Source organism: Humulus lupulus, chromosome 2 (assembly GCF_963169125.1).
Source record: "Humulus lupulus chromosome 2, drHumLupu1.1, whole genome shotgun sequence".
NCBI lineage: Eukaryota > Viridiplantae > Streptophyta > Magnoliopsida > Rosales > Cannabaceae > Humulus > Humulus lupulus.
In genome coordinates this window covers 152,597,940-152,612,741 of record NC_084794.1, presented here as the reverse complement: position 1 = coordinate 152,612,741, position 14,802 = coordinate 152,597,940, and the positions used below count along the sequence as shown (strand labels likewise).

At 34.6% G+C, this 14,802-nt stretch overlaps 2 protein-coding genes and 1 long non-coding RNA gene across 4 annotated transcripts; all 3 read right to left on the bottom strand.

Annotated features, from left to right (window-relative positions):
* Positions 1-1,540: 1,540 nt before the first annotated feature.
* Positions 1,541-5,137, bottom strand: LOC133816365 (uncharacterized). 2 transcript variants are annotated; one of them, XR_009885184.1, is made up of 4 exons: positions 4,538-5,137; positions 4,377-4,455; positions 2,880-2,945; positions 1,541-1,749 (listed from the first exon to the last, which is right to left on the bottom strand). It is a non-coding gene; the product is annotated as an uncharacterized LOC133816365 (long non-coding RNA). The 2 variants fall into 2 exon arrangements; XR_009885185.1 differs by lacking the exon at positions 2,880-2,945 and having other exon boundaries at positions 4,377-5,137.
* A 4,181-nt stretch (positions 5,138-9,318) lies between these two features.
* Positions 9,319-11,195, bottom strand: LOC133814850 (uncharacterized). Its single transcript, XM_062247761.1, has 4 exons — positions 11,082-11,195; positions 10,298-10,705; positions 9,880-10,111; positions 9,319-9,788 (listed from the first exon to the last, which is right to left on the bottom strand). Exons 1-4 carry the CDS (start codon positions 11,193-11,195, stop codon positions 9,319-9,321), a joined length of 1,224 nt encoding a protein of 407 aa, XP_062103745.1.
* Positions 11,196-11,219: 24 nt separating this feature from the next.
* On the bottom strand, positions 11,220-14,385 carry LOC133814849 (L10-interacting MYB domain-containing protein-like). Its single transcript, XM_062247760.1, has 3 exons — positions 14,041-14,385; positions 13,813-13,954; positions 11,220-11,416 (listed from the first exon to the last, which is right to left on the bottom strand). Exons 1-3 carry the CDS (start codon positions 14,383-14,385, stop codon positions 11,220-11,222), a joined length of 684 nt encoding a protein of 227 aa, XP_062103744.1.
* Positions 14,386-14,802: the final 417 nt, after the last annotated feature.

The following is a 14,802-nucleotide window of genomic DNA, read 5'->3' as shown; positions in this document are numbered from 1 at the left end:
CTTAGCTTAGCTAGGCTCGGATAATGATTTTGGCTATGGTAACGTTGTTGTAATGCCCCGAATTCTCCGGTGTGTTTAACGGCGTGAATAGTAGGTCGGGAGGGCCATACTTGCTTAATTATGTTATTAATTGATAAACGCATGTATATGTTGATTATATTATGATATGATGTGAAATGCATGCATGTGAGTCCATATTTCTAATTATAGGGGTGTGATGGTAATTTGGCCCGTTGAGGGTAAATTGATTATTTGTACGCATGTTGGTGATATATCTTGAGACCACATTATGATGTGGGTTTGCTCGAGTCATTCGGCATGAGACGATCAAGGAATGTTAATAATCGGTTTGGTCATAACAGGCTTAGGCTCGGGGCTCGGGGTGAGTCTCGGGGTGTTTTAATGATTAGAGTGTTACCGGGCATTAAAGGGTAACGGGATGTGAATTATTAGAGTTTGAAAATATTGAGATTAGCGGGAATTGGGAAGCGTTAATTATGATTAACGGTGTAGGTGGAAAGTGCCAAAATTACCCTTGAAGTGGTTTTAGAAGCTTTAAAAGACCTAGGGGTATATTGGTCATTTGGGATTTGGATATATATGGTTTTAGATGGCTGTAAAAACAGAACCAAAAACAGAGTTTTCTTCATCCTTCCCGTACGTCCATCTCTCTCTTTTTCCTCTTTGGAGTTTTGAGCTCAAGGTGTGGAATTAAGCTAGGGAACTTAAAGGTTGAGGTTGTAGACTTGGTTCAGCCATTGGAGAGGGTTCAAAGCTGGTTTGAGGTGAGTTTTATCCATTGAGTTTCTGGCTATACTCTGTTTAAGTGTTAGATTTCAGCTTGTGTTTTTATGGAGGATTGTTGGAATTGATGGAAGTTTTAATTGGGGTTTGTCTTGGGTTTTGCTAAGGGTGTGATATAGAACAAGTTTAGGGATTGTATTGGAGGTTTGGGTGGTGTTTATACTGGGTTTGAAGGGTTGGTTCCAAGAGAAAACACAAGGGAAGAAAAACAGGGGTTTTGGCTGAACTAGGGGTTGCGCCGCGGCCCTTGGGGGATGCTGAGTTTGGGCGCCTCTGTTTGAGGGGCGGGCCGCGGCATGGCCAAGGAGGGCCGCGGCCCTTTGTGGCTTTTTGGCCAGAAATGGCTTTTTGGCTCGGGGATGCAAGTCTAAGGCCCCGGGGTTGAACCTACTACCCGGTTGAGTAGTGTTTGATATCCCGGAGGTTAGGTTTTGGTTTGGGAACCTTTTATTGTTCATTTTATTGATGGAATCCCATAATTGGTTATGACCAGGTAACCGCTAAAGGACCAAAAGGTTGATCGTTCTCAGGGTCGTTCTTTATTCATTCTAGCTCGAACCAGAGGTAAGAAAACTGCACCCCAAGTGTGACATGCATGGATATTCGTGAGGCATGTTGGTTGTGTAATATGGACATGGATTGAATATAGAATGCTTAGCATAAGTGTAACGACCCGGATTTTCAAGACTCGATAATGCGGAAATATAAATGTTTTCATTTAACAAAATGTCTCAAAAACCCGTATAAAAAAAAACTTTATAAAAAGTCGTATGGCCATACTTAAAATTTAGTTACAAACATATTTTATAAAGAGTAGAGTGAGCCTTGCTTAGGAAAATTACACAACATTTCCAAAAATAAAACGGCTTCCCAAAAGGTCGGTCCACATGTACATTTGCAAGGAAGACTCCAGCGCTCACTGCTCTGCCCTGCCCTTGCACTTACCTACAACATGAAACAACTAGGTAAGCGAAAACGCTTAGTAAGATCAACTTTCAAACAAAGCATGATAGAGAAATAGGGATCCGGACCCATCCGGACCCTACACAATCAATTTCAAGAACGCTAAAGCGTCCTGGCAAACTTATGGTCATGCCTGATAACCAAGGATAAATTAATTCACATCTAGATAAAAATCCTGCACTCAGAAAATCTCAGAACAAGCAGATATATTATATCGCAACTAATCTTACCAACAATTATATCCCTGCACTCAGAAAATCCCAGAGCAAGCAGATATATTATATCACAACTATATCTTATCAACAAATATATCCCTGCACTCAGAAAATCCCAGAGCAAGCAGATATATTATATCACAACTATATCTTATCAACAATTATATCCCTACACTCAGAAAATCCCAGAGCAAGCAGATATATTATATCACCATATAATTCGAGACCAACGCTCGACAATTTCCAACAATTCAAGCGTAACATGCCCTCCAACATAATTGCTAATCTGTAAAAGAGAACCGAGTCTCCACACTAAGATCTAGCCAATAAATATTCTCATCAAGGGTAACTATCGTGTTACCTAGGGCATCGCTACTTATTCAAGAGTGTAATCCAATTTACACGGTTTTACGGAGACTTCTATGTTAATCAGTGGTGCTGGTGAGCAGCTGCCCCTAGGGTGTTCAACCTCACTCAATCTTGGCAACCCCTAGTTTCTTTAGGCACTCTCACGGAATGGCCAATATTCACGGCTGCTATCCGGGAATAACTTATCAGAGCACTTGCTCGGATTCTAACCGTCCAATGATTAAGTAAGCATGAGGGCCCATAGGTCCCATTTATCTTGGCGACCCTAGGTTTAACCAGCTTATCCTCATCTCATGGCCACTCGTCGCGGTAATGAACCGGGCATAAATAAAATCAAGCAGTGTGACGGGGATCAACCATCTAGGATATGACGGACTTCTACCGTTCATATTTTCTAAATCAGCACTCACTAGACTAACGTCTCTAAGCAACTTTCTATGACAGCCTATATATATGCATGTATCCCTATACTAACATACAAGACAATAATCATTTCATGTTGCAGCCATACAATATAAGTTGACTTACTTGGAGTCCTTAGCGCTCAGCAGGTTTTCACCCTCCAACGTTCAGTCCAGTTACGCTTGGCCAATACTGTAGTTATCCATACAGTATACTCGGATTAATTATGGCACTCATAATTCATTATTATTATTTTGGGCAGTTTGGTCATTTTAATAAAAGTCATTTGTAAGGATTTATAATCCTTATTTGGTTTTAAACCTATTAAGGAAAGTCATACAAAATATTCGAGACTAAACCCTAAGTCTCGGGGAGACCTATCCTAAGGTCTCGATACCTAGGCTCGGGTATCACAATGGTATTTCCCACAACCCGCTAAAAATCTTATTCTTTCAAGGTATCGCTATTAACCTGCACTTTCGACTAGTCGGTTAAAATATGTAAGATTTTAGCCGGTATTATATCCAGAAAATACAAATAAATTCCTTAATTATTTTTAAAGAAAATAACTCTTTAAATTTTCCTTTTATTTTTCTTAAGGTTTTAATATCTAAAAACTGTTTTAAGAAAATTGCCTAATTTGTCTTAATTAGGAAAACCGTTATAAATTTCTCATCTTGACTAATTAATTTTCCAAAAGCAATTAATCAATTTTTACTTACTAGAAAAATAATTCATTTAAACTCAAAGGGGTAATTTTAGTGAAAATATGATTTCAAGACTTACCAATTTATATCTTGAAATAAGCAAAATTTTACTTTTTACCTTATGTTCCAAAATCTCATTTTTACACTTAGTGTGAAAAACCTATTTTTCACATTTTTAACTACATACTTTGTTAGTTCATAACTTGAAATTTACTTACCCAATTGTTACCAAAATTTCCCAATTCCATTTTTGTTATGCCATTTAGGTCTTTGTAAAATATTAGGTCAAAATGAGCATTTTTTATTGGCGAAATCATTTTCCAACAATGAGGTAAAAATGACCTTATTTTCAAGTCCTTATTTTTTCCAAACTTTGACAGTTAATAACTTTGAAACCGTTCAATATTTTCTTACCAAATTTTACAGTGGAATAATAGGTTATGCCAGAAATATATCCACAAAATTTTAGAAAAAACTGGGTTCATTTTCCCTATACAGTGGCTGTCCAAACTTGGTTCCGAAAATAAGAATACGAAAAAACAGTTTTTTACCTAAACTTTGAAATAGCATAACTTACTCATTTCTAAACATTTTTTAGTGTTTCAAAAGCTCAATTTTATGTACTCAATCTTAATAACATAACAGTACAATTTAATTTTACAAAAACAATATACAGTGGCTACTTGACCCCTTGGAAGTCACAGCTTAAAACATGTTTTGTTTTAGGGTATCCTACAAAACCCTTGGGGGTTTTGGTTCCCATTTTCAAAAATCAATACACATGCATCATAAAAATTATTAAACAACTACCATAACCTTATTACATCATCAACAAGAAACTCTAAGCATTAGATATACAAAATAATGCTTAAAACTAAAAACCCTACAACAAAATCATCAAAAGTAAACTTTTTACCTCTTTGGTGTTCTTGCTTAAGGTTTAGACCTTCCTATAAGCTTTGACTCCTTCAAAACCTTTCAAAAACCCTAACCAACTTCCTCCAACAACATAGGTAATTAGCTATTTGAAACTCTATGATTAAAACTTGACAAAAGTCTAGATTAATGAAACTTTACCTTAGGGAAAACCCTTCCTAGACCAAGACTTAGCTTCCAAGTTTCTTTGGTGTTCTTGGGGTTGAAAATGGAGAGAACACTTGAGAGAGTCTTCAAAAATCAGATGAGAGTGAATGAGGGAGGGAGAGTGGTCGGATTTGGGGGTTAGAATGGCTCACACAACTCTTCAAAATATCACAAAACACTTGAGTGCTTTTCTACCCACTTGCCCACTTGACTTCTTAATTAAATGGGATTTGAATTTTATAAAATTGGGTTCACACCACTCTAAAATAGCACATGGCCAGCCACCCTTTTCCATATATGTGACCATTAATTTTTTTTATTTATTTTTATTTTTTATAAAGGTTAATAAAGGTTTATAAGAAGAAAAGTCCAAATTGACTTTTGACACATTTTTTCACTCTTATTAAGTTTTAATCACCAAACTTAACATTAATTAATTAAATTAAATGTCTCTCACATTTAATTTAATTAATCACATAATAAAATTTAACCTAAGGTCCATTCATGGAATAAAATTCCCCATTTCGGCAAAATTAGGCATTTAACACAAAATGCCCTAAAATTTCCATTTTCTTTTAGGTTTATTATTTTTGACCAAACTTTAACTTTTATGAATGTATTTTATGCCCAAAATATAATTGCCATGATTTTTCGTTTTATTTTCCGAGATTTTTACCCGATCAGGGTTTTTGTGTCGGTCTAGGACCGAAAGTCTAATATTGACTTTTAAAATCACAAAATTCATATTTTGGCTAGCAATAACTCATGGAATACTTACAAACAAAATATAATATTATTTAAAATAATATTCTTAACCCGGGGGAAAAATACCGACCCGAGTCGTTTAAAGGTCCCCGAAAACGTAGGACGTTACAATAAGTTGCTCACTTGTGCATGGTACTGATTCATTAGTCAGGTTTGGCAGAGGTGCTAGTATCAACTGTGAAGTTGTGATTCATTAATCAGGTTCGGCAGTGGTACTGGGCACTGGTCACGTTGCACTAACTCATCAGTCAAAATTGGCAAAGGTGTTAGTATCAGCCATGAAGCTGTGACTTATGAGTCAGGTTCGGCAGTGATACTGGACACTGGTCACATAGCGCTGACTCATTAGTCAGAACGGCCATAGCGCGGATCACACAAGCCAACAGAGATTAGATCTAATCGACCATCAGCATTGAATGACTCAAAGAGCATTAATGCCAGTCCGACCTCGAGGGTCGATGAATGAAATAAGTGCTTGGAGGCTAGTGGCTTACCTAGCAGCCACTCTCCCTCTTGAATCATGTGATGTTCACTCATTGGTTTGAAAGCTTTATGCTCAGTGTGATTATAATGATAATCATATAATAATGTTAATGAAAAGTATTATGTTTTCTTGCTGGGCTTTGGCTCATGGGTGCTATGTGGTGCAGGTAAAGGGAAAGAAAAGCTCACCTAGCCTTGAGTGGAGAACTGATGTGGTGATGTGTACATATGCGGCCGCTTGACCACCACGGCCAAGGAGTTCTCAGAGGAACTAGGGGGTTTACCCTATTTTTGCCGCTTAGGTCGGCGGGATTGTAAATTTAAAACAGTAGTGACCTTTTTGTACTGAGAACAACTTGTAAATGTTTTGATTAGCTCTGCAGAGCAGTTTGTAATGAAAATCTCCATTTCCTTTTTATTGGTTTTATACCTTAACCTGTTAATTACACTTAGAGCACGTTTTTGACCAAAGGACTCAGGTAGTGAATCAAATTTCCGGTCCACCGTAACTGTTCTGGGGTAGCCAGGGCGTTACAGGGAGTTTATGTGATTGCTTCAAAGTCTTTGATATTGGTGTGCTTAGATTACTTGTTAATTTTTGGTGTTTATGTTGTGGAGTTTCTTCTCCACTCTGTGTACTGCATAATAAAGTGTATAGGTCAGAACTTGATATTTATAAATTTGGGTTGTTGTCCTTGTTTTTTACTGATGATATGATGCCATTGTTTGTTTCTGTCGTCTTGCCCGAGCCAATTAAATCATTCAAGAGGAATACTTGAGAAATGAAGTGTTCGGATACAAAGAAATTAATAGAAGAAATAGAGAAAAGGTTTTCTGTTAGGATGATACTTTTACATTTTAGTTTGACAAGTACATGCATATTTGTTGTTTACAGTAAGTAGTACTTACTACCGACTACTCTAATGTAGCCCCAAATCTGAGCTTCAAATTTACAAGTGTCATTAATGTTGATATATAATATACTTATTAGAAGAAGTTAATGAAAAGGGACAAGAGAGTTCTGTAACCCAGAGCAGACTACTACTGTGTATGTCTAGCACCAATAATTAAAACTAAAACACAGTACTACTACTACTGTGCTGTGTTTTCAATTTCACAATTTTCTAGTTACATAACACTTTTCTAGTTAAAAGCCTAACAGGTATAGAACTAGCCCTGATGATTTCCTCTTAATATATTTAGCAGTGTAGTAGTGGAAGTGCCTAATCTAGTTGTTTTCTTCAAAAATTCTTGTTATTTCGTTGTCCATTGTCCACTTTCCTCTAGTCACCACTATTACAAGATCTTAAGATTTTCTGGATGCATAACCTTTGTAGGGCTTTGAGTTGTTTTTACATGTGGTTGCTTGAAGATATCAGTCAATATTTTCTTTGCACCCTTTGATTTTGCTATATATTTGTTGAAGCTACTGTCTTATGAATTTGGAATTGGTATAAAATGGTTAATTTCTTGTTAAATGTTTATCCATAGGCATCTCACTTTAGCAATGTGACAATGATTAAGTATTCCTTCACTTAGGTTCAACAATGAAATAAGTGACAACTGATTTTAATTATTGGTACCTTCAAGAGCTACATTAATGACATGTATATTAATTCTTGGGATGGGTATGTAGCTGCTTTCCTTGTATACTTGGAGAGTTGCAGTTGAGCTAGATGCTATTAATTATGAGACTAAAATCTTTTTGTTACTTTGATTTCCTTGGAAAACCAGTGGTCAATGAATGGCCCATCCTGTTGTAAAATTAGAAAAAATGTAGTCAATTTTAGGCTTATTTATAACTGAGATTTTTGTTTGCTTTGCTTTAGTAATCTTTTGTTGTGTTGAATATCTGCATTTTATGTTTTTTGGTGTGTGTTTTTATTTCATATGACATTGTATTATTTTGTTAATTTGACGAATATATGGATACTCTTCATTGCTATTATTGGAATTACTTACTTGGTATTTATAACTAAATCAGTTTTTCAATTCTTATTGTTGTTCTTGAAATGGTTGTTTCTTTAGGAATAGTCTTGTATTTTCATTTAGAATTCTTATTGAATCCTTAGGTCTTACCTATATGGCAGGTATTGATAATGAAGTTCTTATTATTGGGAACAATGATGAGGCTTCTGTTTGGACTCAAAGGAATGAAGAAATTTTCATCGAACTTATGGAAGAAGTTTTAAAGGGAAATAAGAACTTATGTAGACTTTATTGATTTTGTGTTATCTCATGAATAGATATTAAGTTTTTAAATTTGAGATTACTTGGACATTATTAATATGATTTTTTTTTACTATAATTTTCTTATTTCTTATTTTAAAATAATAAATAGTGGTCACAAAAAATATTTTTATTTTTTAGTTTAGAAAATAAAAATAAAAAATAAAATTTCAAAAAAAATATTTACCAAACATGTTTTTTATTTTTTTAAATAAAAAATAAAAATAAAAGTTACCAAACACATTTTTATTTTTATTTTAAAAAAACAGAAAACAAAAATAGTTACCAAACGTATTTTTATTTTATAAAAAAAAAAAAACATAAAACAAAAATATTTTTTTATTTTTGAATTTAAAAAATTTAAAAACAAAAATTTTACCAAACGCAACATTTGGTGTTGTTTGGTAACACTTAAAAAAAATAGTTTTTTATTTAATTAATTAAAAATTTGAAAATTAAAATAAAATGTGTTTGGTAACTCTATTTTTATTTATTATTTTTTAAAATTTATTAAATTTTGAAAATAGAATTTTTTCACTTTCAAAATTTTTCAAAATTTTTTTAAACAGTTTTCAATTTTTTTTTCTTCTCTTCTTCAAACCAACCCTTATATTGTCAAATAAAAAATAAAAATAAAAGTTATCAAACGCGTTTATTATTTTTTGTTTTTAAAAACAAAAAAGAAAAATAGTTACCAAACATATTTTTATTTTTTAAAAATAAAAAAACTAAAATAAAATTATATTTCTATTTTTGTGTATAAAAAATTCAAAAATAAAATTTTTACCAAACGGGCCCTTTGTTTTTAAATTTTTTAAACTCAAAAATAAAAATATATTTTTGTTTTATGTTTTTTTATTTTTATAAAATAAAAATGCGTTTGGTAACCATTTTTGTTTTCTGTTTTTTTAAATAAAAATAAAAATGTGTTTGGTAACTTTTATTTTTATTTTTTGTTTAAAAAAGTAAAAAATAAAAAACATGTCTAGTAAATATTTTTTTTTTAAAATTTATTTTATTTTTTATTTTCATTTTCTAAACTAAAATATAAAAATATTTTTTGTGACCACTATTTACTATTTTAAAATAAAAAATAAGAAAGTTATAGTAAAAAAATATCATATTAATAATATCTAAGTAATCTCAAATTTCAAAATTTAATATCTATCCACGAGATAACACAAAATCAAGAAAGTTTACATAGTAAAATAAAAAACGTATGAACTAATAATTGTCCAAACTTAAAGTAAAGTATTAAATGAGTCATAACAATCAACTAATGTCTTTACTCAATCTCACTATCGTCGGCTAGCTCTCCATATATGATCAGCAATTTCATCACGAACCTGAGTCATTTCACATATATGAGTTCTAAAAATACTGAACTCTACACTATCAGTCAAAGTTCCATCTGTGCTTTGTAAAGTAGTGGCCTGTACTTCAGAATTTCCTTCACCTCCATCAAAATATACATTTGCTTCTGCATTTGTCCTTATAAAATTGTGAATCCCACAGCAAGCAATGACAATGTACTTTTGTATTCTTAGATCATATGAATGCATTTGTTTTAGGATTGGAAAGCGAGCCTTCAACACGCCGAAACACCGCTCAATGACATTTCTCAAGGAAGAGTGTCGATAATTGAAAAGCTCTTTTTTGCCTATGGGATTAAGATCTGTGTACTGGCCCAAATGATACATTTCTCCTCGATATGGTGAAAGAAAACCAGGCATGTTTGTATAGCCAAAATCAACAAGATAATATTTTCCTGGTCCAATGATAATTTATGTTAGTTTTTACTTATAGATGTTTAATATAAAATAATGCCAATCAACATAATAAGTTTGATAAATACTTACCTTGGGGCGGCATTGGAAATCCATAATCTGGGTTTGTGGCACATTCTAGAAGAACTCGTGCATTATTAGTTGATCCTTCCCATCCAGGAACAACGTATGTGAACTTCATGTCAAATGAACATACACACATAACGTTTTGAGTTGTATCCACTTTCCAACCTCGATATGGTATTTGTTCATCAATTGGAACATGCGCAGAAATATGAGTCCCATTTATAGCTCCAACACAATTCTAAAATACAAAATAAATTATTATAATTTTTTTATTGAATATTGAAAAGAAAGGAAAAAAATAATTCAAATTTTATTACCTTAAAAAATGGATAGTATCTTGGATCGAATCGAATTTGTGGAGGAGTTACATCAAATGAAGGTGGAGTAATTAGTTCTTTGGTAGACGACATATTGCCTTTAAAACCTTCCTAAAATAATGAGATGTGGTTGAGATGGAGTGCTGAAATCGTTCAGCAACCACACGATGTCGTTCATTATGGCCAATGACAAATAAGAACATAGCCACTTGTTCTTCAACAGACAGATATCGTGAGTTCTTTAATAAAAAAATTTCTTTTAGAACACCACAAAATAGTTTGAAGACATCTTTGTTCATTCTGAACAAATCATAACACCTACTCCAATGCCCATGCAACACTTCCATAACGTATTCATGGCCTGAAAGAGCTGAGTTTCTACAAGGTTGCTTAGATAGATATAATTGATTATATTCCTCGCAAGCAAAATATAACAAAATCTCTCCAAACTCATTATCTGAATCGTCCAGTAAATTATCCTTGTTGAACCGAGCAACGTTCAAAGATATTTTATCCTGATAGTAGAAAAAACTTTTAAATTTTACATTCAATATATAAAAATATATAAACACTCAAAGTCAAAGTCAAACCATAAAACAAAATAAGCAAAACTAGTCATCCAGTCCATAGCTAAACAAAGTCATACAGTCAATAGCTAAACAAACTCATCCAGTCAATAGCTAAACAAAGTCATACAGTCAATAGCCAAACAAAGTCATACATTCAATAGCTAAACAAAGTCATATAGTCAATAGCTAACAAGGTCATCCAGTCAATAGCTAAACAAAACTAAAGTTAATAGCTAAACAAAGTCTAAACTTTTCACTTCAAATTCAGCAACCAATCTATTCTTCTATGCTCTGGCATCTTTAGAAACAATGCTCTGGACACCTCGTTCTCAAACTTCTCAATAGCTTTTGCGTATACTTCTCCACTAATTCCATCAATTTGATTAAGAGCTTCAACACTCTCATCCAATAAGTAATGTGATGCGGATGTTGCCATTGATCTCTCTATCAATTCTGTCTTTCACTTTGCAGTTTCATTATATGTTGTCAGTGCATATGCCAAAGCTGATGATAACTTTGCTCTTTTTACTGATCGAGAGTTCGAAGTGGCTGTTGATTTACCTCTTCTTTTGCTACCATCCTTATCAAAACCACTTTCTTTATTCCTAGTAGAAGGACTTATCGACGTTGCATCATCATCATTAGTGTAACGCCCTACTACCTTAGAGCCGTTATTAAGTGAGTTTTAAACGTGCATTTAACTCGCTAATCGAGGTTTTAGGTCAAAAGTGTAATTAAATCATAAACAGTGAAATAAACTTTGAAAATAATTCCATTTACTAAAAATCATTGAGAGTTTGACACTTGGGATCCCAAGATACTATTTATAAATATTTACAACATATAATTACAAGTCAAGTCGACTAGACAACAAAATCTAGGTTTTAATACAACCATCTCCCAAAAATCACTGGCTGTGGTAGCCAGGCAGGCCAAACATGTACGTGCCGCTTCACGCTCTCCGTACTCATTGTTGGTTGACTTTCCCCTTGCCCTTACCTGCACCACAGAGCACCCGTGAGCCGAAACCCAGCAAGAAAACCCTCACAAGCAAATAACATATGCATAACAAACACTTATCAGTTAAACAGGCCATCAATAGGCTAAACACATACGGCCATGCCGTCCCAGGCGCTTTACCATGCCCTGGGTTCGTGGTCCACACCGTAAGGATATCCCAGGTATCCTTTAGGGTCTCACCCTGGCAACTCGCACTCCACGTGCTCAACGCTGCTCCCGGCCCCTTGCCGTACTGGGCCTTGCACTCAACGTGCCCAACGCCGTTCCCGGCCCTTTGCCGTTCCCGGCCCCTACCGACCTCGCCCTGCGCCGTTCCCGGCTCTCGCCGAACATTCACATAATCGCATTCATAGCATAACAAACATATACTGAATACTAACAAATTCAATCAAAGGCTACGCCCTGCAATTCAAACATATTGGGCTCAGCCCTGCATACAAGCTCTATGGGAATAGTGGTTTTCTTACCTGTGTCCCGAGCTCCTTAAGCACCGAAGTCACGAGCACGGTCCTCTATCTTGAGCCTCTTCAACAAAACCTAGTCACAACACATATAAAACACTCTTAAATACTAACCAATCCAAGACCATTTCCCGGGACCAATCCCGTACTCTTGGGACCTCCAATTTCCCAAAACAAAGTAGCGGAAACAACCCCCGAACCCCCTGGGAAAAAACCCTAAAATGGAAATTTTCCCCTGCCCAAAAATGGCCTAGCGCCGCGGCGCCCAGAATGGCCCACGCCCCTGCTGTAGCCTAGCGTCGCGGCGCAGAAGAACAAGGCCGCGGTGCCCCTTCGCAAACCCAGAATTCTGGGTTTCTCCAAATGTTTTCCCCGAGCCAAAACACTCCCAAACCAATCCCAATGCATACCTAAGCCTCAAATTCAACTTAAAACCTCAAATAAACCATCTAACATCTTATAAACACTAATAACAAGTCTAAACACATAATCAAACCCATGATTCACACTTTGGTTTCAAATTTCAGAAACTTAAACCAGTAAACCAGAAACTTAAACCAAGACTTGTAAAGCTTAAACCATTCCTCAAAATTCTTAAACCATACCAGAACAAACCTCATAAATGCATAGAATTCTTACCTCAAATGGAAATTCAACTCTGAGCTTTCTCCAATCCTAGCTTCAAGCTAATTCCTCTTGTTCCCAAACTGAATTCCCACACAAACCAACTTTCAGCTTCCATCCTCAATCTCTCAAAATCAAGCTTAGAAACCCAAACAAAGCAGAGATGAACACCTTACCTCTGACCTTGGCACACCTTTGAGCTAACTTTCCTAGCCACAGCAGCCAAATTCCTCCTATTCACTAGCCCAAAATCCTCAAAACTCAGCAAGTCTCCAATCACCATAGAGATGAAGAAGAAATCGCATGGAAGGAAGAGAGAGCTGAGAAGTTCTGTTTTTCTTTCTTTCCTTTGGTTTCTAAACCGTTCTAAGATTCCCTCAGCCTTATCCCATCACAACTAGCTGCCAAATGACCCAATTACCCTTCCATCTAACCCATACTCTAACTAATCCTCAAGGACAACTTAGACCTTTCCTAACTTCTTACAAATATACCATTTCCTCACTTAGAGTAACCATCCTCAATGGTTACCTATGGTTACACAAGCTACTAGAATACCATTAACCATTAACCAAAAATCCCCAGACCCAATTTATAAAATTCCCAAAATACCCCTAGGCTCCTCCCGAGCCGGGTATTAATCCTGTTGTGACTTTTAAACTAATTAGCTTCCGAAGACCGTCTCGGAACGTACATCACAACTATATCACCACTCACACGTGATATTAATCACATTATACAATTATTACATTTACGCCCTCATCGGGCTAAAACTACCAATTTACCCCTAACAACCAAATAGGGCCCACATGCATATCTATTTCACCTAAACATGCATTCTAACCACATATCCATTAAATTCACATTAATTAATACAATATAACAATTATTGCCCTCCAGGCACACTAATTAAGGCTCCAAGCCTTACTAGAAAATTTGGGTCGTTACAATTAGTATCTCCATCATTAGAAGGACTTCGAGTTGAAGGATGAGCATTGGAACCAGTTGTAGTAGTATCACCAAAGATAGTGCAGAATTTCTCATAAAACTTACAACCTTTCTTTCTAAATCTTTTAGCAGACTTGTTAACCTACATGAAATGAAATTATATTGATAAAATATACCAATACCTATTACAATAAAACAAGCATAAAATCTATTTTAAATAATTTTTACCCGAATAAGTTTATCCCAAACTTCATCAGTCGCACTAACTTCTCCAGTCACTGCATTATATCCCATACCAGTCTCTTTCAGTAAAGACTTAAAATCCTTATGCTTTTGCTTTAATTGATTGTATTTGTTCATTAGTTGCATATCACTATAATTTCTTCTTGCTCGTGCAGAAAGCTCTTCCTTTATATATTTCCATGATTGCTTTATAAATGTTGTGGTATTTTTATTTCCCTTTAAAACTTCTTCTTCCGTAAGTTCGATGAAAATTTCTTCATTCCTTTGAGTCCAAACAGAAGCCTCATCATTGTTCTCAATAATAAGAACTTCATTATCAATACCTGACATCTAGGTAAGACCTAAGAATTCAATAAGAATTCTAAATGAAAATACAAGACTATTCCTAAAGAAACAACCATTTCAAGAACAACAATAAGAATTGAAAAAATGATTTAGTTTAAATTACCAAGTAAGTAATTCCAATAATAGCAATGAAGAGTATCCATATATTCATAAAATTAACAAAATAATACAATGTCATATGAAATAAAAACACACACCAAAAAACATAAAAGGCAGATACTCAACATAACAAAATATTACTGAAGCAGTACTCTCTGGATACTGTTTCTGGTGATTTGGAACAAAAGAGCTCTGACAACAGGTATTATCACTTCATAAAAGTAACATAATTTTTATTGGCAGCCATGTTTCTGTGTTTAAGAACAAAAATTCATTTGATGCGGCAAGATTTGTGCAATGAAT